Source organism: Ascidiella aspersa, chromosome 2 (assembly GCF_963924565.1).
Source record: "Ascidiella aspersa chromosome 2, kaAscAspe10.2, whole genome shotgun sequence".
NCBI classification, from domain to species: domain Eukaryota; kingdom Metazoa; phylum Chordata; class Ascidiacea; order Phlebobranchia; family Ascidiidae; genus Ascidiella; species Ascidiella aspersa.
In genome coordinates this window covers 29,165,997-29,193,822 of record NC_139448.1, presented here as the reverse complement: position 1 = coordinate 29,193,822, position 27,826 = coordinate 29,165,997, and the positions used below count along the sequence as shown (strand labels likewise).

General features: G+C 36.3%; 3 protein-coding genes and 1 long non-coding RNA gene across 4 annotated transcripts in view; all 4 read left to right on the top strand.

The window, feature by feature from the left end:
- LOC146164739 (uncharacterized) overlaps positions 1-27,826 on the top strand; it is a 55,911-nt gene that overhangs the window by 2,066 nt on the left and 26,019 nt on the right. The window contains exon 2 of the mRNA XM_083382360.1: positions 1,689-1,804. Within this exon, the coding sequence (XP_083238486.1) occupies positions 1,689-1,804 (116 nt within the window). The remainder of the gene's footprint in view (positions 1-1,688; positions 1,805-27,826) is intronic.
- LOC146164743 (intelectin-1b-like) lies at positions 4,101-10,548 on the top strand. Its single transcript, XM_083382702.1, has 6 exons — positions 4,101-4,349; positions 6,802-6,928; positions 9,048-9,139; positions 9,208-9,364; positions 9,424-9,572; positions 10,531-10,548. The coding sequence occupies exons 1-6, from the start codon at positions 4,101-4,103 to the stop codon at positions 10,546-10,548; spliced, it is 792 nt and encodes a 263-aa protein (XP_083238828.1).
- Positions 13,560-16,348, top strand: LOC146164742 (intelectin-1-like). The gene is made up of 6 exons (XM_083382692.1): positions 13,560-14,070; positions 14,124-14,257; positions 14,334-14,419; positions 14,853-15,024; positions 15,609-15,697; positions 15,895-16,348. Exons 1-6 carry the CDS (start codon positions 13,990-13,992, stop codon positions 15,996-15,998), a joined length of 666 nt encoding a protein of 221 aa, XP_083238818.1. The 5' UTR covers positions 13,560-13,989; the 3' UTR covers positions 15,999-16,348.
- On the top strand, positions 17,972-21,142 carry LOC146164741 (uncharacterized). Its single transcript, XR_014494603.1, has 3 exons — positions 17,972-18,150; positions 20,860-20,964; positions 21,047-21,142. It is a non-coding gene; the product is annotated as an uncharacterized LOC146164741 (long non-coding RNA).

Genomic DNA, 27,826 nt, shown 5'->3' with positions numbered 1-27,826 from the left:
ACGGGATATTAAAATTGTGCCAGCAGTAGGTATTGGTAGCCTACTTTCCTAGTTCAGATTAACAACCGCTTATTCGAGCAATAGCTTATTGATTCTTTATTTTATGCTTCACTAATTGATACTTTTTAAGGTTATTGGCAACATCGTTATCTGTTTGAATTTATCAGCTTCTTCCGCCGTTACGGCATAGATTTAGGTACATGTCTGCGAGCAGGCAGTGTGCTTTTAGTTTATTTTTTGTGCAGTTTAGGCCAAGAAAGTTTAGCGACAGTAAATTTTAAGTGCTTTATTAATTAGCGATACCGGTATGGTTTAGTTCACCCAATTTCAATGCTGGTTATGCATGTGATTGCCTATTTTTGTCACTGGGTACGGCTTAACTGGCCAGTTAGTTTATTCTTGATCTTTTTAGCCCATTGATTAAGGCGTTTTAGTGGTAAAAATAACTCATTGACTGATTAAAATATTTTGTCAAGTTAACCAAAAATGTAGTTTTAAAAATATGGCATGTCCTAAAAGAAGAGAAAGTATTCACATATTTTATTGAGAATGGTCTTCAAGTTCCTCAGTTTATTTTGTGCATGGAAACATTTTCAAACAGTATAGGCTACGGTACCACGAAACCTGCTCCTTTAAAACAACACCGCAAATGCTTATCCAAGTATAATGATCAAAACGGGTCCCTTTTTTAGTCAAAACTGTCCAGGCTTAAAAAATAAAAACTAGACCAAACTGGAATGTTTTGACAACAATTCGGCGGGAACACACCATAAGACCTAAAAAGCAACAATACCTAAAGCAGAGAAACCTATAAAACCGTAGTATTAAGACCAACGACATAATAGAGCCAAGTACGCAGTTCAAGTCCTAAATTCACCAAAAGAAGCCTAAAGGGCCAAAGCAACGTTCAAACCTTTGGGTTGAGAGTATCGGACGATCGGGGGCATTGGATCGGTCTGGCATCGGCCTTTTTGGTAATATGTATGGACGCCCTAGTCTGACCAGCGCTGTCAGGGGCTGCTGTTTTGGCACCGGATTTTCTTTCCTGTTTGGGGTTATTGGTGGGTAACGGGTGGGGTTAGAAAATGGGTTAGTGTTGAAATTATTAGTGCAGTTAGTGATGAACTTAGGTGTGGAGTTTGGGGTTAGTTAAAGTGTTGTTAAGGCCTGATTGTGACATTTTAGTTCTTATTCCGACGGATTTAGGACTTATTCCGATTTAGACGGTACTAATACCATTAGGTATTTGTCCTCTTTGGCCTTATTCCGAATTATTGTATTTTTTTCTGACGTTGTAGTTGTTCTTATCTCGGTCTTAAGCTGGAGTCCAACAACTAGTTGCCAAAAAGTATTGGCAGCCGTCGCATTGATTATACCTAATGTAATTTGTTACTTTTGTTTTGTTAAAAGGTGAGCACCATTTTATATATTGGGGATAAATCTGATATTCATCTTTGTTAAAAGGGTAAAATGTACAGAAAAGCTTAAGAACCCCTAGACTAAACGGTTTCGAATTTCTTTGCGGCCAAAATAACAAAACCTTAATCCAGATTTTGTTCAATGATCGAAGAAAATTTCTTTGATTTATTTATAAGCGACCCATGCATTTGTTGGTAAACCTTATTGGACCTATAGTTCGACGCGTGTCTATAGTATATTAATTTACCAAGATCTATGTTATCCTAAAGACATTAAATCAACTCCCAAGAAGCAAAATATATCATCGATTGCAATGTACGTGGTAATCGGAGTGTTGTTGCTGATCATTATTGGACTATCTACTGCATTTTACTTGGATCACAAGGTAGGTCTTCATAATTCGCGTAAGCCGTAATTCAATGCAACAATAGACACCATATTTATTTGTTGACTTTCATTGACAACTGTAGCAGTTCTTTCGTATTATAAGCATAGCCTACAAACAAGGATTTTTTTCATGTTTCAATCACTAATGCAGGGGTTCCCAACCTGTGGTACGCGTACCACTATAGTGGTAAGCCAAGGTATTTTAGGTGGTACGCGAGTACCTTCCGTTTTGTTCACAAAAAACCTGGGTTTACAACTTTTGTATTTTGTTTTTCTGTTTTTTTTCACAAAAAAAATTCCCGAAGCCTATTCATTGTTACGTAACTATTCATGTTATTTCGTACCATTACGATCTTTAAAATACGGGTCATGTCAATTGTCAACGAGGAACACAGTTGCTTTAAAAAGCCGTTTAATGCTGTGTGACAGAGAGGGTTAATTATGTCACATAGCTAGTCTTGATCAATAGCATCTACGGTTTTATAGCTTAATCTACAAATAGCGTTGAACAATGCTAGTTGTAAGCTAAAAATAGGTCAAAATATGATTCGATCAAAACAAGCACTTCTTAGTTGGGCGCAAGCTCTACTGCAATATTTAACTTTTTATAATGATTTTATCAGTTTCATGTTGCGTTAGTTATTAAATCTGCTTGTATGCTGCCCTATGCATAACATCAAAAGTAATGTTCAGAGAAGTAATTAAAGAAAAATGATTCATAGTTTTGCGAATTGTAAACTTTGAGGCTGCTTATGTTTTAATATTTTTTCTCTAATTTTGGGACAATATTTGCTATTTATTACGGCCAATTCGGATTGTGTTTAGTATGAACAGTATGGTATGTTTGAAGAAGATCTAAGTTGTGCACAATGCCAACCTCTTCACAAACTGTGTTTTGTCAATTTTCACAACAAAACTACGAAAAAAAAACTACGGACTATTTTTTTTGCGCTTTACTAATTGGGGAAAACTCAGACTTTTTTGCGCCAATTTATAATCATTTGCAGTAAAGAGCTTCTGAATTGTGTGTCATCAAACTTTAAAAAAACGATTACTGCAATGTTTTATTTTTTCACAACATGTCTGTCAAAATCAGCTCGATGTAAACCAATATATCAAACCCGAGAAACTTTTGTGAGTCCCCTAAACTAAATTTTAGCCAATACAAAAAAAATAAACGCAATTTTCTCGCTCTACGCGCCACGAAGAGTTCACTTTTCTATTTTCATGCTGTCTGACTGTTATTTAGGCCTATTCGAAAAATACTAAATTTATTTTAGTAATCTTTGGAGCACAATGGTTGGAGGTTGTAGTAAGGCGTAATAAGAATATCAAAGCCCATACAGAAGTAGGTACTGATGTTGAAAATGAATAAAGAGTTATTCGAAACGTCCAAAATGATACCTACGTCTGTATGGGCTTTGATATTCTTATTACGTATTTTAGTAATATTGTTTAAAATCTAAGGGGGCTCAGGGCACAGAACAATTAACAAAGAGGGGCGCGGTAAAAAAAAGGGTTAAGAACCACTGTTCCAAAAAAGTGGTACGTGTGGCACTACACAGCGTACAAGTGGTACGAGATTGTAAAAAGGCTGGGAACCCCTGCACTAATGGAATCTCTTTTAGGCTTTATACTAATATGCAGTGGTTCCTTTAACGAAACCAATTAAACTGCTATCGTTTTTGTTTCAGTGAGGGGCATAACAAATTTAATAGATGACGGTACAAAGTTACGCCATAACATGTTAGTTAGCAAAAAAACATAGGAGAGCCTATGGTCGGCCAAACTCGTGATAAACTGAAAGCTTCAAGTTGGTGAAAAGCGCGTTAAAAATGCGTTTATTTGATTTAATTGATAAATCCTAAATTTAGAAGAAAGCATTAGGAACAGAGATTTGCAAATTGCTCGACATACTGTCATTTATCAAGATGATTTTGCTAAATCACAAGACTTGTTAGGGCCATTGTGTACGAATCCAGCAGCCGTATGTCGACAAATATGACTTAATAGCTGGGTGTCATAGCTATTAGGGTCGGCCCAAAACAAGCTACGAATGAAAAAAACATTGCAAAATCCTATTTTTGTTTCACCACTTTAAATTTGTTTTGCTTTTTGCAGACTACTATGCACAGTCTTCAACAGAATTGTAAGTTAAGTTAAACCGATTGAGGTACTCATACGTAATTTGGCAAAAGTTTTAATTAAGCGTAATACAGTTTTGTGTTCTTAACTGTAACGAACGATTTCAAATACAAAACAAAGCACTGTTTACCACAGGTCCAAACACGGTTATGGAAAATCCTACCGTGCTTCCGACTCGTAAAGTACAGCCAATGCCCCAAGTAACTACCAATAGCGCTCTGGGTCAAAATTACAACGCCACCAGCTCACCACTCTATCAAGAAACTACCCGCAGTACATCTTCGCCAACTGCCACTTGTGCTGTTCCACTTGAATCTTGTCTGGCTCTGAGAAACGAAGGAAAGAAACAAAGTGGATTCTATGTAATCCAGCCAAAGGGCTCTAATCAACAAATTACTGTAAGTTCTAAATATTAGTATTTGAATCGCTCTACTAAACAGAGGCGTGTAAAAACGGCGTCTTGGCCAGGCAACCAAGCTTTTTTAGTCAGTCAATATTTTCCTACACTACACATATATTAGAATGGTGTAATCGATATGTTTAACTGACCCGCTGTTAACCCCGGGACAGATCTGTTGACCTCTGAATATTTGTTGGCGTTTCTCTCGAAAATTTGTTGGCGTTTCTGTTTTTGGTGCATTTTGATTAAATAGGCCTCATAGACTTATGGTTGAGTATTATTAAAATATTTCATGATCCAGATCTCAAGGAGAAAAAAAATAATGATTTTGGTTTGCGGTGCACCTCGCAAACTCCTTTCACGCACCGTGTGCCATATATATGCAAAAAATGCGGTGTGCCTATATATGCAAAAGCGCTGCGCTAGAGTGATATGCGTTTTGTTTCCTTGTTCAAGTGTGAAAACAGTTATTCGCAAGGGCGCCCGCAGAAAATTTTCCAGGGGGGGAACATACTACGTATAACTCGTTTTTCAGCGAGAAAAAAAGAAATAAGGTTTGACTTAGCGTTGCCAATTGTCGAATACGCACTTGCTAATTAGTCAACCTAATTAAATAACAAAAGAGAAAAACTTCCAGCGTTTACGGTCGACCAAACAAAAGAAGAAAACCGGCGTTTTGCACTCGATTTTGGTTTCGCATTAGATTAGGACGCGTGAACCAATTACAAAAAGCACGCCGCTTCAAACAGTTTGTTAAACCTTGACAAAAACGAACAAAATACGATAATATCACTTACAAAATGGGGTACCTCCTGGATACGCTACTGGGGGCAATGGATAATGTATAATATTTTTAACCTTCATAAGTAATACATATTACACTTATAAATAATACTAATAATCGCTTTTTTTCAATTCCAAGGGGGGGGGGGGGGGGCAAGTGCCCCCCCCTCCTTTCCCCCCCCCTTTCCCCCCCCCCAGTGCGGGCGCCCATGGTTATCTGGTATATTATTTAGTCACGGACACCGTAAAAACATGGTCATCCTTTTCAACCTTTAAGTTTGTAAAACTGTTCTTCCATGGATACGTTTAATGCAATATTGTAGTAAAATTATCATTAAAATTCAGTCCAGCAGTGGATTGATTAGTAAGCCAAATAAAAAAAGGCTTTATCGTTATTAGTCTTAACCTACTTTTAACTTCACAACAACCCATCCTAAACCAAATTCAACAGTACGATGGTGACAAGGCGCGGACCAAGGAGTTTTGTTTGGTGAATCATGACAATATTTTGTCAGAAATGATGTCACAAAATCACGTCATAACGCAACGTTACGTTATACTGCAACCTCACAAAGTTACGTCAAAATGTTTCGTCATAAAGTTATATCTGCACGTGACGTCAAAAAAGGATCATTACAAACACCACACGTTTAGTTGGTTTTAGTTGTAAATTGGACAGTTGTCACCTTCAATACAAAAGCTACATCAGTGTTATAGATTAGCGCCAAGCACAAACGCCGTTATACCGTTTTTTAGATCGTTCCAAACCTTTTTTTAAGTGTTTGATGGGAGGCACAACTCCTTTGGGCAAAAACGATTTTTTAATGGGGTAAGACATCCTAGAAACATAGCCTAATTAGATTCGCGAAAAATTTTTCATTTACTCAGTTAAAATAAGCAAAAAAAAGTACAGTTTTGGAGGACCATGGCCACATTTTAAACTTTTAAAAACCTCCGACGAATTTAAACAATTAAAAGCATTTTTACGCTCTCCGTGGAATGTATATTCATTTTAAAACTTTGGTTGCGCATTGCAGATAACAGAGAAAGCACATGGCTTTGTAGTTATGAAACATATTTTTTGTAGAGGAGAGTTCTATAAATAATTTCAAATGGGCGAAAGCTTTAATGTTTTTGGAGATGACGTAACAAACTGACCTTACGACCTGACGTCATGAGATAAGTTCGAAATGGCGACAAAGAGTGCTGTCATATTGCGCAAAATAAAAATTGCGTTTTAATCGGTTTAAATACCTTATTTTTTAATTCACAAAGATACTTTATCCTACTATCTATAAATCTTTATAAATCACCATATTTAAATTTACAAATCACTATATTTAGATTACTAATAAATTTTAAAGCCAAAAAGGTCGAAAATATCGACATTATCTTAATTAAGATGTTACGATTGCTGCTTGTATCACCATCACTTAATGTGACTAAAACAGATCCAAACCTCACTTATAAAAGGTGAAACACACTTATTTCATATCATTTGGAGCAATAATTAGCATCTTTAGATATTAAACAGGTATAGCTGTGTTAATACAGTGTCAACAGAATGTCGAAGGCTATCGGATATCGGATATTTAGGACAAAAAATCTACTCTTGCTACATTAGGACTATGCTAGGATTTTAAATAAATTCCAACTGCTCTACACAGGTTTATTGCGATATGGTGTCAAGTGGTGGCGGCTGGACGTTGGTTGCAATGATCAGCGAAGACAACATAAAAAGTGAATGCTCAAGTGGAGATGTCTGGTTTAGTCATGGGTCTTCTTCTGGTACAGGTAAAGTTTCAAACAATATAATGTATGTTTCAAATAATATACGCTGTTCTCATCCATATTTTTGCTTGGTGCTGATCGCATGTGAAACACACTTATAATTTGTGAAATACCAGAGCAAAATTTATAAAATTTGACGGGAAAGATGTTAAGCCTGCCTTTAAAAAGTATTACACTGCACCAAACGCCATAAATCTTTGATTTGCAGCTTATTAAGTATTTCGGAAAACAGTGTTTTTTGACCTTTTTTGTGGCGACCCAAATGTTTAGCGTAAGCATAACAACGAAATTTCTCTTCAATCCGCTTATTGTAAGCGATAAAATCATAAAAAATTAGCCACAAATAAGTTAATATGAGCCATATATCTGTAGTCACCCGATTCTATTTGATTTCAACGCTTGTAGCGTTCGTATTAGGATAATTCGGGGCTTTGAAGCGTCTGTGTTAGAACATGTGTTAAAACTTAGACGCTTTAAGCGTAGTGTTTTAGAACAGGACACAGGCGAACAGCGAATGCGCAGACTATTTGGTATGCATCTACCGCAGAATGCAACCTAGATGCAATATGCAACATAACAATAGCCAATTGTTAAAGTTAAAATTAACACCAAAATATGGGCTTTAGTTTCAATTTATAATATTTCAAATATGTATACTACCTAGGACTTACTTTACATTTTAATGGTGACCAAATTTTAGAAAATAAGTTGCAAAACAAAGGTCATCTTATCTAATTTAATATTCCTTGGCATATATTTTGCTAACTAAGTTTATTATATTGAAGTAAATTAGCTATAACTAATATTTTCTAGCATTGTAAATGTAAATGATATTGTCTTTTAACTAATAAAACTTTGGAATGAAAGTCAATAGCCAGAAACAGCATTATTAGCTTTAGCAACAATAAAAGTATTGGCGCTGGTCTTTAATCCTACCACAGCGTTGAAACAATTATTACAGCAACGTACAATATCTGGGTCAGGGTGTTGGTTACTGTTTGGGTGGGGGCCACTGTTGAAAGTATGGCAAGTGCACCCAGAAAAAAATCTGAAATGCAGCCTAAACATGTAAAACGTTCGAGCACCCCTATTTATATGCAGTGCAATGTATGCAATACAGAGTGCATGAAAAAATCATAACGTGGAAGTCTGGAAATTTGAAAGCAGACGAGAGATCTTTTTCGTGTTGGTCTAAAGTCCTACCACAACGCACATTATTTTGGTTAGGGTTAAAAATGAATATAATAATACTTGACCCTAACCCTAATATTGTGCGTTGATTTAATAATGTGGTAGGATTCTAGACCAGCGCCCTTTTTAAACTTTTTTGCACCTAGTTTCGGCAGTGCACTCGCGTGTTCTGTTATACTTTCCAGGCTGGGGTAAGGGTGGTTCAAGTATTATTATTATTAGTATTGCTTAACCTATACCCAAACCGACACGCTAACCCGCACCCTAACCCAAATAATGTTTGCTAAGGTAGGCTTCAGCTACAATAAAAGCTTTTAACCTGCTATTTACTGAGTAAAAGTATAAACATCGCATTAACTTGGTACAGTTATAAACATTTCTGCATTTCTAATATCCAAAACTGTACAAGATAAAAAATCTGTAGTCTGCATCGCTTGGCAACGTTTCGTTATGCATGATTAGTCTGCGCATTCGCCCTTCGCCTGTATCCTGTTCTAAAACACTACGCTTAAAGCGTCCAATTTTTAACACATATTCTAACACAGACGCTTCAAAGCCCCGAATTATCCTAATACGAACGCTACAAGCGTTGAAAACAAATCGAATCGGGTGCTGTAGTGGTATCACCTCCTCAATTTCCGTAAGTATTGTAGAAAAAAATGACAATTTAAGGCACAATCCAAGTCAACACACGTCCCAATCGACTCCCAGTCAAGTCATTAATACAGCAAGTCATTTGACTTAAGTCAAATCAAGCCATTTGTGCAAAAGACTTAGTGAAGTCAAGTCAATTTACCTAAACGACTTTAATTAGTTAATGTTTTAAAAACAGTGACTTAGGTGCAACTAAGTCAGGTCGATGAATTAAGTCACTACAACGCTCGCATTATTATTAAGTTATTATCTTATTCGTTCATTTGTATTTCCGCAGATACTAGAAACTGGGAAAATTACAACGTTTTCGAATCTGCCGGTTTTTCCACAAATTTCGATTACAAAAGCCCGGCTTACTTTCAGTTACAAGTATGTTATATTGAATACATGAATGTAGAATGTCTAGATAATGAGATATGAGATCCTTGTGCACACAGGCTTCCAATGTGATGGTCAAACACAGTACGAAAAACTCTTTAATCAATGAAACGAAACCTTTTATTCAATACGAAACAACCAACAATTTCTTGGATTCCTTTGGAGGCAACTTGTATAATTTGTACACTGTTCATTACCCGCTTAATCCGAAACCAGGTGAACCACAATAAACGGAATAAAGTGTAAACAGTAAAAGTAAAACATGTTTATTCCAGCATTTTACTTTGACGTTGACAAGATTCTAAATCAGTTGGTTTTACGTGCATCTGAAATTTCATCTCTTATTCCTGATTTCTATAATTATCAATATGGAACCGGTTCTAATCATATTAGAGATACCATGTTCACGAGAAGTGGAATGCAGGTTGGTTATTTATTTTAGTTTATTCAATAGAAGAAAGAACTCATAGAGAACATCGTAGAAAATATATATAAAATACAAGGTGTTCGGAAAGTCACTGTGAACTGTTCTAATATTTTTTTTATATATATTTTTAGTTTCTTATTTTTGTGTTAAGTCCACCAGACTTTGTCTATATGGGGAGCAGCAAAGTCTGCAATGTATCGATATCGTCCGCGCCACTGAATAACTTACAAGCAGCTATAACACTGTTCATTAGTCTATGTAAAGTGAGCAGCTGATAGAGATGTTTAGAAACAAAAGGGTCCAACCTTTATTAATGTTAAGGGGGGTCACTTTTAACATTATTTCTAATTCTCATTTATATTTACCTACTGGATTCGTTACTGAAACATAACTGTTAATAAATATGTAAGTAAACAGCACATTTTCAAACATTCTGTTATACATATATATAATACCTCTTTTCCGCCGGTATAGTATGTTTGTTGTGCTTTGCAAAGTGTAGTGAGCTGGTGTACGTTTAATATTTTAATTGTTTTTCCATTTGCCCGCGGCAGACCTGACAACATTCCATGGCATCAGTTTAAACGTTTGCATTATCAGTTTTTTCTAATTTGCAGATGTATTTTTACGCTGGATACGAATGCTTTAAAACTCTGTACTATGGAATTAACATCAGGTAAATTTTTTCGGTTAACCTTGACAGAATCAGTGTGCAACACTAATAAAAAGTAGGTTAACAAAACTAAGATTTCTTCGAACCAACGCAAGTCATTGGGAGGAAAAAATATATATAGTATTGCCGCTGTACCTAAAACGTCAAAAACTGCCTATATGGCTTATATCTGAAGGATTATAACTTGTTTCCTGCTGTATACCTTACATCGCCGGGAGGCTTTAAGTTGCATAGTTGTATCACACTAAATTTTCTTCGATAACTTGTATATTTATCCTGTAGGTTGCCTCATTTAACTGATTAAACCCAACATACCTTAATATTTTTGCGGTAATTAAGTTTTAGGTAGGCCCTATTTACTTTAAAGTCGGCGAATCCCTTACATCAGGCGTAACCAAAATATGTGGCCCGCGGTGTGCTTTGGTTTTTGGCCCGCACCACTAAACATTCAGGTAACTGTTAAAATATTGAAACTTTCTGACTGTTCCTTAGTCTAGGTCACCTTATATAGCATGTACATTTTTAGTTTATTAGAATTAGAATAGAATGTGACCTGCTAACAAAATAAAACTACAAAATGTGTTTTGGACGCTGTTGCGGAAAGTGTACAACTTTGTGTGAAAGTGAATTGCACTGAGCGCTGCATTTTTTGTTGTTCTTGAAATGCATTCGAATAGCTACTTAAGGCCATGTAAATAAAGCTTATTAAAAATGTCCGTTTGATCTTTTTCGCTCATTTGAAATGTAATTATTTTATATTCTATTTCAATGTTCATGTGAGTTGTAGAAAAAGAAACAAATTTTTCTCTGCGCAGCTAAAAAGTAGTTTTATACCGCGATCATCTCGATCTAGATAAGTTTCCACAGCTGAGAAAATTTGTCGCTTTTACGGTGGCATTGTTCGGTTCAACGTACGTGTGTGTGTGAGCAATTTTTTTTGTTGTAGTCACTAACACAGTGTTAGGCCAATCGAGTTATTTTTGAATAGCTTGGTGTTATCTAGGGTTCCTCTTTTTCCCGATTTTTTCACTCCCGGGAAACGGGATTGAAAAATGAAACTTCCCAGGAATCCCGGGATCCCGACGAAAAAATTATACATAAAATTACGTCATTTTGAGGTTTGTATTTTTTTATTTTAGCTTCAAACATTTAATTAAGCTCATTTTTATGCGTTCTTTCACTTATGTACGTGGAAAGAAATACCGCATACCACAACGCATATTGTTTGGGTTAAGGTGCGGGTTAGCGTTTGGGTGAGGGTGGGTCAAGTATTAATATGTTTATTATTAATAATAACGCTTGACCCACCCTCACCCAAACGCTAACCCGCATTCTAACCCAAAAAATTTGCTTTGTGATAAGCTGTATTTAAAGACCGTTTTTTTTTATTAATTTATACGTTCATAACTGAAGGAGCGCCAGACCTTCTCTAATACGCGTCAGGACCCTTATTTGTGCATGCATGACGCATTTTTTTGTTAGAATAAATTTAATTAGGTTTTTTCGCTGGTAAGCGCAAATAAAACAACTCAGGCAACGACGATAACATGGTTGGTACTATTTTTTTCTTTATATTAGTCAAAAACGGCAATATTTTTAAAGTTTTGCTAGGTTGCCGAATACCCGGGATTATAAAAAAAAATTCCCGGGATTCGGGATTGCTAATTCGCGGGAAATCCCGGGAATTTCCCGTCGAAACATTCCCGGAGAGGAACCCTAGTGTTATTATGTACCGTAGTTGTTGGCCGCATGATAGCCGTACGTTCATTGCACTTTATTTTAACAATGGGTGTGGCATATAACGTTTTAAATTGGCCCAGCTTGGAAAGACCCACGAGCCAAATGTGGTCTTGTGAGCCTGTAAAACTATATTTTTTGCCAACTTTATTTAATTCTATGCAAGCGCAATTTTTTCGCGCTTCGCGCGTATATTCTGTTTTATATAATGTTTTATATTATAGCATGGCAGTGTTTTGGCCATTAAGCGCCGTAAAATATTTCACCTTAAAACCAAATATCCCCCTGAATCCGCCACTGTTTTCGTAGTGGTTTTACGCAGTGGGCCTTTAGGTACTATAGCTCTGAAAAGACTACTTTGGGCCGCAACAAAAAGTTTGCAGCCCACTGCACTAACAGGTAGACGACGAGACATGCAAGTGGCCCGTGGTCTAATCCGAATACACATATTTGGCCCGGCAGTATGAAAGGTTGCACGCCCCTGCCTTACACATTAAACTGGCTACATTCCATACATCGCTTCCCAAAACAGTACGAAATGAAATAAATACCTGCCGGGAATCGGTAAAATCTATTGTTTGTTTCTGTAGTTGAAACCAGGTAGTCGAACCGGAACCGAACCGGAACTTTATGAACTGGTTTTTGTCCATTTTTTCCCGAACCGTAACCGAACCTGAACCGCTTTTTGTGAAATTTTAAGAAGCCGAACCTGAACTGAATCGCATATTTAAAAAAAACCTGAACCTTAATCGAACCCAAACTGGTCAAAAAAGTGGTTCACTCCAGCATGACGCCACAACTCGTATTTTACATAGCCAAGTTATGCCATCTTCGAAATGTTAAGAAAAAACATAATTTTTTTAATAATACGTCGCTTTTAATTTTTTTAGATGGACTACTAAAAATGAGCTGCTTGTTTTTAATGCGTCACGAAACTTAGTTTTAGTACGAATTACAATTCAATAATTATTCTTCATGTTTAATGACCCACATATTTAGGTTGAACCGAACTAATACCGGAACTTTATAAACCGGTTTTGAAAAGAAATATAGTCGAACCGGAGCTGACCCGGAACTTTTTAATTGCTCCAAACCAAAACCAGAACTCAACCGGATTCCGAAAAAATATTTGAACCCGAACCGAACCTGAACCGTCAAAGTCAAACGGTTCGACTCCCTGGTTCAAACTACAGTTTGTTTCGGTAGAATTACAATACTTAATTACGCTACGTGACAGCTACTGCGATCTAAAAGCATTGCTCTTTATAGAATACGTCAAATATATTTTAAGTTTTTACACTTTTGTTTTAGATGCCAAAACTACAACATCGCATTTTCAAGCAGAAAATCGCACCCGTTTTTTGCTCTTGTAGCAATTGGAAACATTGGACGAGTATCCCAAACAATGTCCTTGAGGGTATGTCCTCTTAACTATGTTACCTTCTTTCTATTGTGTACACATGCAATGCAAAACGATTTCCAACCCGGGGTTTAAATATACGACGAATTTTACTAAGGAGATTGGTATTTCGGGGAAAGCGTCACTGTACAACATAAAGTCATATGAAAAAATTCAAATTTAGCCCGCATTAACCGCTAAGAAAAGTATTTTATTGGAACCAACCAACCTGGTAAAATAGCGTGACAAGAATTTTATTCCAGTACGTTGTTTTTTGTGTGAATAATTCGACATCTTCATATGGGTATAGCGGAGTCAAAAAGGATTTCGATTAAAGCAGATGGGTTGTTATTAAAATGTTATTTTTGCAAGTAAATTAAACTGAGAATTTATCAAGTTCAAGTAACACCTAGTTTAAGGACAAGTTGAACTTGAAATATTAACATAGAATATGTGCTAAATGAAACACTAACCCTAATACGCTCAAGCAGAAATGCAGTTTATAACAGATGCACTGTGGTTATTTATATTAGGTCCTCAGCTATAGGCCAAACACAGACGAAGTGGCATCATACAATGGAAGTATTAGTCATGGGAACTTTGTGATGCACTACAAATCCGATTGTCGTTACAACACGACTTCGCCAAGCGTTTGTGATGTATTTTTCACCATAAGCAACAAAAAGGTACACAAAAACAAAAAACAAAAAGGACACAAATAAATTGGTTGTGTTTCTAGGAATGGTTTTCTGGGGACGACGTTAGGGTAGATCGCAGCTCTGTTCAAACTGGGTCTGACTCCTACTCTTCCTTTTTATATGCACAACACGGAACATGGTCCAACATTTTAGTGGGCTACACAATGTTTTCAAGGTGCGCACAATAAATTAACGAATAGTAATTATAATCAATCAGTTTACGATGAATCTAACAGCTTAATTCTTTTAAGAACTGGTGGTCGACTGGTCACGGAAGTTCAGCTGAGGAACGCAATGAACAAGATCTTGGCGATTGTAGCAGGAGTTGGCGATATAGGTACTTTAGTTCAAGCCTAATGAGCAGGGCTGCGAAGTCGGTTAAAAATAACCGAGTTCAACCCCCGAATCCGATAAAATACACCCGCATCCGACACCCTAATCCAACGTCCGACTCCGGTGGCTTTTCAGCAATCCTCTCATAGGGGTGTCATATAATTCGTGGACTCACAATGTACATGATCGGAAAATATCTACCTCATGCTATTCCGTCTTTACAACTTACAGTTTGCCGCCTTATCTGTTTCTAACAAAATTTGTTACTGCGCATGCGCATGTCGGAGTCGGGACTCGGGTAGTTATTTGTAGTCTTACTCGTGTTCCGAGTCCCGAGTCCGATTCTAGCAAAACAAACGGACTCCGACTCCGGCTTCGTAGCCCTGGTAGAACGTACAAATCGTTAATAACAATTACCTTTTGCATCCTAAACCCAGTCCCAGGGTGTAAATCTACGGATGGTTTGGTTGTTCCCATAACCTTCTCGGTCGGCAAAGATGCCCTGAACTCTTCTATTCCACCTTCGATTCCTAAAGCTACCTCTGGCTATCTTCAGTTTAGGAGCTATGGAATGTCGGGAAGCGCCTATGCTATGTGCCCCGGTATAAAGTAAGTTTCAATAAATTACCCAACATGTTTAAATTTAATCACAAACCTTGGACAGCATATAGATCACCATAAAATAGCGATTTGGTTTACGTCGTACTTTTTCAAACTATCTGTTTTTTTAATGCTAATCGTAATAAAATATTCCTCAAACAACACAATTTCCATAAAATAATTGTAAACATTTTCAGAGCAATGGTTTTACTCAATATTTGCTCAAATAAACACCTTGTAAAGCAAAATGGCGCCGCGACAGTAGAACATTAACTAAAATAGGCTTGGAGAATATTTCATACGTTAAACAAAAATGGTCTATTATAATTGTTCCCACAAATATATTTTACCCTTTTATTGAGAATTTGTCATTCTGACATTAAAAGCATCTTTACCAGAAACGCAGCAATATTATTGTAATAGTTTACCCTTGGGGCCGAAAGGTTTTAGACCAGGGGTTCTTAACCGTTTCCCCATTTTCCCATTTCTGTCCAGATCCTGAAATTATCCACATGTGGGTTATTACCCATAGGTTAAGAACTGCTGTTTTAGACTGTTCGTATTGCACCAACGTACTCGTCTATATTCCCCAGGGTTAATAACTGTTATGGAGAATTCGCTTGCATCGGAGGCGTAATGAACAGCACTTCAACTTACAAAAGTGATTGCAACGATTTTCTAAGTAAGTTGAAAGTTGTTCGTTTTAACAAATATAAAGATATCGGTGTAGAAATGTAAACTAAGATACACGCGGTTTCCATATATAATTTTACTCAAAATTTCTGATTGGATAAGAATTTTTCTTTATTGCAAACTTTAGTTTAAAATCTTGTGATGCATCTATATTTTCAAAATTTAATATTTATAGCTACCTTACAGATTGGGACGGATCTAATAGTAACACCGTTCTCAATTCATCACCAAATGACTTTGCACACTCGCAAAATGACATCAACTCTACCATTATGATATTTTATAAATAAAACTTGAATCTTTGGATTGTAATTACCAAGTGTATCTGTTGTTTACTTTATTCATTTGTATATGCTTACATTATGTAGCCTACCTTTTGTTACATTGTTACGTTATGTCTTTGTTATAAAACTCTGATAACATTCTTGCTAAGTTCCAAAGTTCTGAGTAAAATTTTACGAAAACACAGTAGGCTACACAAAAATTTCTTACTGGCATTAGATGTCACGTTCCTTGAAGTTTTAAACCCCGCGGCCTTTTTCATACTCAATGTAGATACTTGTCGCATAATTTTGTTTTTAAAAGCTTCACAAGTTTAAACACAGCATTACATTATAACATTTCCGAGTCTACTACTACACGCCGACCACGTTTTTTATCGTGTTTTTCAGTTCGGCCCAGAAAGGCGTAGATTGTCAGCTAGTTTTTTGCCCATGCTCGGAAATATTTAAGGTCGATTAATTTGTGTCTTATGCTGTCCAAATATGTATGACGTTTTCGCTTGCTTGAATAACCTAATTATGTACCACCCCCCCCCCAAAAAAAAATTGTTGTGGACACATGTTGATTTTTTTGGCGTTGTTTTTGTTATGTATACATATCGTTCTTCTTTTGCTTTATTTTTCCTTCGCTTTGCTTTGCAGTCGTGCGTAGGGTTGGATTTCAAAATTCTAGTCAAGTTTATACGATGTAAACAATTCGGACATTTCTGCTTCCTTTTTTAATTTTTTCACGATTTTACTTCAAAGTACGGCACCCCTAATTTCGGAATCAAAAATGCATTTATTTTACGGCATCTAAGATCGGCCTTAATCCGATGTTATCAGAAACTTCTAGAAATGAATACCGGTAGTAAATTTAAATGGTGTTTTTGTTTAACCGCCCTTGTTTTAAAAACACAGCTGCTTGCATATCGTGCTTTTCATATTTCAAGTTATATTCATTAAACTCTTTATATGATTGCAATGCAATGTTTTGATGTTTGTCTTTGTTAGTTTTAGATGATTGATATTCATTAAGTAGAACATTATTAATTAATCTATATTTTTTAGGAATGACATTAGGCCGGATTAAACCTTTTTTTGAGGGAGTCTAACCGGGATTTAAAGGATGGTTGGGACTGAACGGAGTTAGCCTAATCGAATTTGTCAAACAAGCGATTTCACCTCGCTTTACGTGTGATATTTTTTTAAAATGTGTAGAAATACAACACACCAAATGCGACAGGAATATCAAAAAGTGAAGAAAAATTATATATCAAATCGCTTATTGGCAATGTTCGGCTTTTTGACACAAATGTATATCAGGAGTTTACCAAGTTGAGGCTAATGGTATTCGAACTTAAGCTAAAAACGCATTTCTACGCGAAAATTCGGAAATGTGTCGTTTGGGTAATGACGATTAAACGTGACACAATAAAGTGACACAGCACGCTGTAAAGTGATTCGCATGACTGTTGCGGGAATAAAAAGCTTGAGAACCACTGATCTAGTATGTTTGCGTTTAAGCGAATGTTTTAAGCCCTTGGAAGACGTGCATAACGTGATTATTGAACAATTAAACCAGCATAGTATACTTCAATACATTTTATACGCTTTGCACGAATTCATTGGGTATTTTATATTCAAACATAGAACACACCTTTTTATTGTGATTGTGTATGACGTCCTGTGGACTCGAATTTAAGCCAAAGAAACGCAATTGTTAACGCCCTTTGCGCGAACTCTGTCTTCTTGAATGTATTTAAACCCAATTTCGATCATAAATTAATTCTAGATCCGCCCAACAAAATGATAAAAATACACGTTTTAACAGCAAAATTGTGAGATAAAATCTATTGCAGCACGCCGACACCTTTCTCAATTTAGTATAGGCCCGCGGCTAAATAAAGCTAAACTATTAGTCTGGTTTAAAACGATGGAAAAGTCCTCTTGTTCAACCTAATAAGTTGCTGTCATTGTTTTTCTGTAAGCTTTATGCGTCTCTGCGTCGCCAGACTTTTGTTGTATTGCTAAGCAAAGTGTTACTATTTCGCATCAACTCCTCGTTCCAGACATGGGAAGCAAAAAAGGTTATTTTGTACCACAACTTTAGAAAACACTCTCTGTTTCGCCGTCAATCAATTTCTTCGTCAGATGATGAGAATTCATTTTAGGAAACGAGGTACAAACAGGCAGGAATTTATTGGTAAAAGAGTGTGAGTTTAAATAAAAGTGATACTGTTATTTTAACAGATAGTACAAGGCAGCCTTTCTTAACCTAGGCTAAATTTACCCCATGGGGTAAATATCCTCGTTTTAGGGGGTAAATCCAAGGCTATATGTATTCAAGCTCTAAATATTGTGGTTCTGTTTTCTTTAACTAACCAATGCGAACTGACTTTTGCGCATTGCTTACTATAAAATCTAAAGCACGAAACCGACTTAACATGTTGAATCTGATATTCCTTGTGCATTATCTACTAATTTACCAGACCTTGAACAACTCGTTGCCAAAAAGCAAGGGTAGCCGTCGCACTGACTTTAACTGATGTAATTTGTTACCTTCGTTTTTTTAATAAATGAGCACCACTTATATATTGGGGGTAAATGTGATGTTCATTTTTGTCCAGTGGGTAAAACATAAAAAAAAGGTTAAGAATTCCTGGTATAAGGTGTTTTATCCCAGAGAAACGCAAGTTGTTATGCAATACTTCAAGCATTATTTCATTTGCGGTAACTAACATTAACTTCGATTTTTTTAATATTCTCAAGATATAGACCAGTTACGGTGGTAATTTTGTTGATTAAAATTACACGTAAACGGGCTTCTTTTATCATTATACTAATTTGTCGCCATTTGTTAGCTGTCTAGCTATTGATGACACAAACCAGTAGACTTCACTAATCTAGTGAACAACACAGTGATAATTTCCCATAGTTTCCTGTATAAAACCAGAATAAACACAGTTCAAGTTTCTTTAGTGACCCAGATTAAAAAGTTTGGAGCGAGTTGCACTTGAATTGCACTTTTAGCCGCGGGCATAGGTCTGAAATGCGTTCAGCCACGCCAAGTAACTATACTATAGAGTTGTTGGAAGTTATCAATATGTTAATATTTATTTTAAGTTGCTCGGTGCATGGTATGTAAGTCGTTAAAATGAGCGGATTTAGATCCGACTTTGAAAGCGTTTTTTTGCGACAAAGAATCAAAACTATTTAACCCAATCCAAAAACCAAACCCAAAATCCAACCAAACACAACCAAAAACCACTGTATTCGGCATCTAAGCAAAACAAACCCAACTGTAAAATAACTATTGCTGGCATGTTTTAAGAGTAAAAAATCTGTTTTATCTTAAGATTCTAGACCTAAATCATATTTGCCAATTCTAATAAAGTTATGCAATTTACATTTCATAACAAATGTCGATCCACGAACTTTTTCAGTTCTACTAATACATTACTTCAGTTTAACCCGAATAAGTCTCGTCGCGAAAAAGGTTTGCCGCTAACTGTTTCAATATGCATTTATACAAAAATTTCATGTCGATAACGAATGACAATCTCAAGTTTTCTAAAGTTGCTTGTATTAGGAAATGTAACTGTGTGACGTCATCTCTAACAATTCCTATACGTTAGGTTAGGCTTTCATGCGTTCCTGAAAAATAAAAAATATTCTAGGAGTGCCGCTGGCCTGGACCCAAACCAACTCTTAAATAAACCAAAAAAGTGACCCAACTCAAGAAGTAAACTTTAACCAACCGTATAGCCTAGTAGAAAATCCTAAGCCAACTACTAACTAAGCCACTAACTCTAACTACAATGTAACACCAAACATGTTGTACCGAAATAATTATATTTGCTCGTGTTGTAACAACCCTAAATTGATCTATTTTCGTAGCAGCCTTTGACCTGGTGACACGGGCTTATCGATAAATTATGGAGACCGTCATTATAACGTATTGATACGTTCATCGGACTCCAGGCATAAAACCGAAATAAGGACAACATCAACGTCGCAATAAAACTCAGTTCGGAGTAAGACAAAAATGGGACTAATAACTATAGACGCAATACGGTCTAAGAATAAGTCCTAAATTGTCGGAATAAGATCTAATTGGCCAGAATCAGGCCAATACAATAGTTTACCTATCCCCAAACCCCACCCCCAAGTACATCTAATTCCCCTAATAATTTCAACCCTAACCCATTTTTTAACTCCACCCATTACCCGCCATTAACCACAAACAGGGCCAAAAAATACGGTGCCAAAACAGCGGCGCCCCAACGGCGCCATATAAACTAGCGCGCCCAAACGTCGACAGCAAAACAGCCGATGCCAGACCCCCGATTGTCCCATACCCTCCCCCACAATTTTCGGCATATTTTAAACTTAGGGCCTATTCAGACAGGTTTAGGTATTATTCAGACTAGTAAGTTCTCGTGGATATTACTGCGTATTTAGCTTTATTATGTCGTTGATTTAATAATACGTTTTGATAGATTATTCTGCTTTAGACCTTATTGCTTTTGAGGTCTTATTGTGTGTTTCCAGTTTATCATATTGACGCATGTGATGCTATCGTCAGAGTAAACGCAATTTTAACAAACATTATACTTTCGGTCTACCATGAAAATTTCTTACAACACACTTCTAATTCATTTTTGTAACACAGATTAAATCAGTTTTACAACATTGAAAAAAATCAATGCTTTTAAAGCATTTTAAGTGCTTATTGGCCAGATATGGACATGTTATTGCTCTGACCTGTATGGGCTTTGCTTTGCTATTACTGTACAAATGCTACGCTATCACTGCGGAAGAGAAATTGAAAAGCAATATTGAACATAGCTACAATGAACTTGATGTTGACGCCGCACATGTTTCGCAGAAAGATGTGCTTTTTACTGTGAAATCTAGCAAAAAATTTCATCGGTCAACTGGAAGACTGAAAATGATTCTCAACACTTGGTTCAAGCAAGTTTCAAGAGATTAGGTTTGTGATATGTTATGCATATTTTTTGAAAAGCAGTTATCAGGTCTTGTGTAGAGTTTTTTATGCAAAGTGTTATATGCAGATCTATTTTATAACCGATGATTTTGACGAAGAATATTGACTAAAAACCAATGATCGTATGCACAGCACATCTTGCGGAAATATCACGACAGGTTGGACACTTATTTATCAAATTGAGGAAGTGACAAACCGGTGTTAGGTATAATGGAGCTTTCAGTTGTTTTTAAATATATACTTCGAGAAACAACATGTCGTTAAACATTGTTTTTTTTTACTTTTTGCATTTTAGAGTTGATTTGTGCTGCAAAACAAGTGCAGAGTTCGATTTGTTTCTACCCACAAACAAAAAGTAAGTGACTCATCAAATTTGTTTGTCGTTGTCCAAAAAATGAGACATTTTATAACTTAAAAAAAAACAAACGATAAAACTCAAAAGTTTAAAAACCGAGTGAAACCAGAATCAGACATTTATAAAGGAATGTATATTTCGCTTATACTGGCATCGTCAGTTCTATAAGTAAAGTAAAATACATACAATATACTTATTATAAAATCAAATAAAAAAAATATGTTTTTGACTTTTATATTAATTTTATTATTACTCTGCTATATAACATCTTTACACTCATATATTGTATATGTATTTTACTTTACTTAGGAACTGACGATGCCAGTATAGGCAAAATATACATCCTTTAACAAATATCTGCAGAAACCTTCTGCCAATGGTTTTGGCTTTCATAAAGATTAACGTTTTACATGTTTTTAACTAAACAAAAACTTATGAAACGATATAGCCCAGTGATTCTCAACCGGGGTGTCATTTTTTAATTTTCAAGGGTGCTAAGAGATATTTGAGAATCTTTAAAAATCTGATTTTTGTTAAACTATTACAAATTTTAGTGTTCGATGAGAGTGAAATAAATCCACATCCACTTGTAGCTTCCTACCTTGTATAGATGAGTTTGGTGTGTGTTGCTCCAGTTCTGTTTATTGCGACATTATAGTGAATTACCTATGGTAAAATGCTATAGGGGTGCAGCAATATATTTATTATTGCTGAGGGGTGTTGGTAGCCATAAAAAGCTGAGATGCACTGAATTATAACCTTTTAGTTTTTTGCCGATATGAAAAAAATATTTCGTCATAAAGATGGTGGTATCGCTTCGATGACGACAACTACGTGAATCCTCAAACATTTTGGAGGAACTCAACAAACATCGCTGGAACGAACCCATTTACCTTGGCCGTAAAAGTATGGACCATTGGCAGTTAAATGTGGTAAAATATGTGAGAAAATAGAGGTGATAACGTCAAAACAAAGTACATTATTTGTAGCTTTGTTCAAAGAACGAAACTAATATATTGAGGTGATTTTTTTCGCTGCCTGTATTTAGGTGCAACAGTTTTATGTTTGGTGATGAAAATTTAAAGATTTTTCATCAATTTTGATTAAGCGGTCAATTTAAAGAAATAAGGCGTCATTTAAATTTGTCATCAATGTTAAGATTTTGTCCATCAATGTTGCACTGTGTAACTTAAAATCGCACATTTCGTTTAAACGTGGTTTTAAATAGGGATTCTTTTATAAAGTTCCCATAAATTTTATTTGTTAGAATGTTGTGCCAAAGATGGTTGATCATACTTTACATTCAAAACGGCATTTCTTTAGTTAGGCCGACCTTCATTTTGTTATCTATAGCGATAAAATATCTCCTTAACTGGACAATATCTCCTTTAACTAGACTTGGTTAGCTTTTAAACTGTTTGTCCGGCAGACCTCGTTGTCCTTTGCCCTTTGGTGGATCCAAGAGGGAAACCGTGAGACCATGACCGCCACATTTGTATTTCTTACCTAATTAAATAACCTAAATCTCAACATTTTCTTACGTATATATCTCTATAATAAGATAAATATCTCTAGTAAGTTTTCGCCCGTTTTCCAAAATCTTTTCAGCCCAAAGGCGCCCTATACTTGTCACCGCCCCCTAAAAATAAACATCACAGTTTTGTCAACTTACACAATGAGAGTTTTTTGTCTGTGTTATCAGATGTTGCGTCATTTTAGTGACTGTATCGTCATTGCGAAAGTTGCGGCTTGCGTAGTGCACCACTTGCCTAGGACAGTTGGTTAAAGTTTTTATTAGCGCACCTCTTGATTTATATTGTGGTATGTTTTTAGATACTAATGATGCTTTTAGGAGCGAAATATGTTTATCATAGTTCTGTACTTAGTTCAATATTTAAAAGGGGTAAGCGTGATCCTTATTCGAATTTTATTCTAGAAAATAAATTGAATTTTTTAATATCGTCCGGTTTTCAACAAAAAAAATACGCCCTTTAAAATAGATAAATGGTAAAATTATCGCGGTTCGAAAGAGATTTTTCTCTAATTCTCTACGTAACCGTAGGCCAGGGGGGCCTATGGCTCTTTTTGTAACACCATATGGCTCTTCTTGCTTGCAGACAAATCTAAGCTATCATTTCTCAGCATGATCTTAAATAAAACAGCACGCGGCCACTGTCGCTTTCCTAACTTTATATTACCTTTTTTATTACACATGTAGTAGAACATTTTCGGCACTTTGCGCTAATCCTGTTTGTTGTTCAAAACTGTTATCCCGTTTAAGGGAATCTCTTAAAATTCAATAAAAGGCCCTATTCTTTCAACAGAACTCCGTAATCAAAGTTGTGCAAACTTATAGCTAATTCATTTTCGGTGCATAACATGTTCTGTCCTTTAACTTAGAATAAAATAAACGGCCCGGCTCATTTTACTAGTTTTTGCCAAACTATAACTAGATGTTAAAAAAGTATTATATCGCTCCCATGGAAATACAACCAAGAATATTAGGCTTTTATGGCCCACTTCCTCGTGACCCCACCTTTGACGTAACCTTGTGACGTCACGTTTTGATGTTTGACCGGCGTGAATAAGTCTTCCAGCACGCATAATATAAACTATAGGTAATAATTGTATTAAACATAATCTAAACTTAGTGGGAATACTATATTTACCGGTATATATAAAATATATTTTGCTCTCAGTGCATAGCATGGATATACCATGTCCAACCCCATAGGCCTATACTTCTTTGGACATATACATTAACCTTAAATTGCTATATATACGATTATTTTGAAACTGGACCAGACACCTTAAACTGGCACAGAAATGATTGTTACACGCGGCAGTTGTCATTTTTTGTCCACTTGGTGCTGAATATCATTCTGGAACGTTCATTATTACGTCACAGTTGAACGGAAATCAATTCGAATTTGTGACCGGTGGCGGGGGAACGTGTGTTACAAGACCTCTGGCGCAAAAGATGATTTCGCATGTTGGGTGAGTTAACTTTTAAGGTTTAAAATGCTTGAAAGCCTCCGGCAAGATGAAAACAAAAAGCACTAAAGGAAACTAGAAATAAAAAATCTTATAGGCTAGATAATTTAAGAAGAGTCGCAAGGTATTTGATTTTTGTTTGTTTAATCTCAGATCATAAACGTTATATGTATAATGTGAACTGCTACATTTTTATTATCAACCCGACTTCACTTGATGTTTTTGTGTGATTGGCCAGCTCTGTTAAAATCCAAGTTGATTTGAATTTCAATTGCAATTACCGTCGACGATTAGTTTATTATATAAAGTAAAGCAGCAGATTCCAAAATTTGCGAGAAATCAGTATTGCCAAAGAACGATTGGAAAGCAGTGTTATAAGGACTTAAGTCAGTAAGCCCGTTTATATGCACGTTTAAGCCGGATTCGAATCCGTTAATCTATTCTCTCTCGTTTTGGCGCTGGAATGGATTAAGTTCTCTTGTTTCTCAATCCGTCAAAAGGAGTGGTTTCAATCCGTTCACCGCTTAATCTGTTCGTTTTGTTGACGGCCGAAATCGAGCGAGGAGTATTGTTTTTAACAGTTACAACAGCAAAGTGTAAAGTAGAGTATTTCCGAAGTGAAACGTAGTTGCTAGTGTTTGACATGGGAGAACAACAAATGCACTGGTTAGGCTGCTAAAGTATATCTAGTGTGGTTTTTAGTCTTATTTTTATAGTAAGGAAAATGAAGGCGCTGGTCGAGAATTGTACGACAATGAACATTAAGTTGGCCCACTTTCACCCAAATCGTGTGCATTGCTTTAATAATTGTCTCAACGCTGAGTAGGATTCTATGGCAGCGCCAAATACAGTTTTTATTAGTCATTTTCGGTACATCTTTCCCTTGTTTTGTTCTCTCTGCCTTGTTTATCGTCGACCAGTACACAAAAGCTTAAATTTCCTGCACTTAAATTCTGTGTGCTAGGCAAACTGAAGCACTATACCAGGGGTCGGCAACCTACGGCCCGCCGATGAAATTCATCCGGCCCGCCGCCTCTTTGACAAACTAGGCACGATTCCATTTCAAATAATTTTTAACTATTTTAACTACGTAAGTGCGAAAAATTTTCGCGCTTCGCGCGAATGATCGATTTCCATTCGGCTTGTTCACGTTTTGACGCTGTCTTTTAAAATATAGATCAGCGCTTCTTTACCGTTGGGCCGTGGAAGGCTGACAAGTGCGTCGCGGACAAACGGAAAACGTATTCACAAATATTGGACATATATTTTTCAGAATTTTTTTATTTTTTATTGTCGGCAATGTAGGCTAATGAAAACTTGCAAGAAATGGCGTTATGCCAAATAAAATCGCGCTCGCTTCGCTCGCCAGGTGTGCCCCAACTTTAAAAGGTTGACAAACACTCAACTAGATTAACTATTGTTATTGCTTTTCCTCAAAGTAGTTTTATTACACGACGATGTGTGGATTTTAAATCAAACAAACGCATTTTATACGCGCTTTGCGCCAATACTTTATTACTGCCTCCTTAAATGTAATTAAACACGTTTTTTTAAGATCCGAGGTCCGCCTGATTCACGGTAGTTTTAGCATTTTGATAACAAAATTCTCAGTTAACATTTTGTGCGGCCCGCAGAGACCATTCTGAGGTTGGTTTTGGCCCGCGACTACAAAAAGGTTGCCGACCCCTGCACTATACAATGCAGTCAAGAACGTACTTTATCGGCAAACCTAAAGCAAGTAATTCTTGTTTTACTATTTTCAGGTTATTAAAAACGAACAAGCAGCAATAGATTGCTAACGCAAGGAGTAGGCCTAAGACGAAAAAGCGGTTGTGCGTCATAAGCTTACTGGAATATTATGTAATAATGCATATCAGTGCAGTTTGTACACCTAAGCTCGCTTGAATTTCGCACCGTGTAATTACGATGCTGGAACGGATTACTTTTCCATCCGGATTGAACCTTAATCTAATATGCCCGCGAAAGATGCAAATAAACCAGCTTAATGACTTTAATGACTTCACCTAAGTCATTTGGGTAAAATGATGTAACTTAACTTATTCTTTCGGAGAAATGACTTTGCTTTACTTAAGTCTTTTGGACAAATGACTTGGGTAGAAATCAAGCGTTTTCTTTAAGTATGTTTATATAACATTGAGCTATTTAACCAAATGTTTGCACTTAAAACAAATCTCTAAATTGCTATATCGGTATGTTAAAAGTGTTTAGAGTGTGTTGCTACGGGTAAGTAAGCCGCTGGCCGATAGGGCGAGGGCCGACGGCGGCTTGAGTGTCTCGCACGTCTTTTGTTACACCTGACTCTAAGGAGCAGGCTGCCAAAACACCTGTCCTTAACTTGTTGAACTCTAGACAGAGTTACTTCACTCATATGATATTGCTCATTGAGTATATTCACAAATCTCAGTACACAGGATAACACAGTGATTCAAGCTGTTTTTGGTCACACGTCAGTGGACACCGGTCACGTGCATTGTGACGTTAAGTTGGGCAACGTAGAGGAGTTTTTTCTACTGAAGGCTACAGCAGGGGTCGGGAACATTTTTAGCTAAAGGAGGCATATAAGTCAAAAATTCTTGGTTTTATTTCTATGGGAACCATATAATACTTTTTTAACATCTAGTTATAGGCTTCTTATGTTGTTCACATTTAAACTTTCAACATGCTATGCACCAAAAATGAATTATCTAAGTTTGCGCAACTTTGATTACGGAGTTCCGTTAAAAGAAAACGGTCTTTTGGATATTAAGGCATTTCTTTAAACACGATAACAGTCTCGAAAAACAAATATGATTCGCGCGAAGCGCCAAAATTTGCTATTATGTGTGTTAAAAATGGAAAGTTAGGAAAGCGGTCGTGCCGCGAGCAGTTTTATTTGAGATCATGCTGAGAAATGATAGTTTACATTTTTCTGCAAGCAAGATTCTTTCATCAAAAGAAAAAAACGAACTATATATGACCCGCGATTCGTAGGTTCCCGACCCCTGGGCTACAGTATGTAAAACAAAATTAGGAACAAGAGCAAACATAAAGTGCTTTTAACAACGGAAGAAACTGAACTAAAACTTCTAAACCTAAAAATCTGGAAAAATTTTCTTTAAACGCATCGGGCATCCATGTGAAACAGATATATCAAGTTGTACTTTGCTATCTTATTTAATCGTGTTTTGTTTGCAATAAGAAATATCACAATATGAGTTATAACCAAAGGAACGATAAGATGTTCGTGGCGTAAGTTGTTTTTTCAAGCTGCACAATTAGTTTCAAATAGCGCGCAGTTAAAAACAGACCCTAGGTGTCTTTATTAATACGAATATTTTTGCCATTAAAATGCGGAGAAAAACAATCACAGACGAAAAATGATGGCGACTTCAATCAAAGCTTCTTGTACCTTTAACACATTTGTTTGGATGAAAAGGACTGTAAAAAAGCATTTGTCGTTTGAGAAGTGTTTTGTTCAGGTTTTGCATAATACTAATC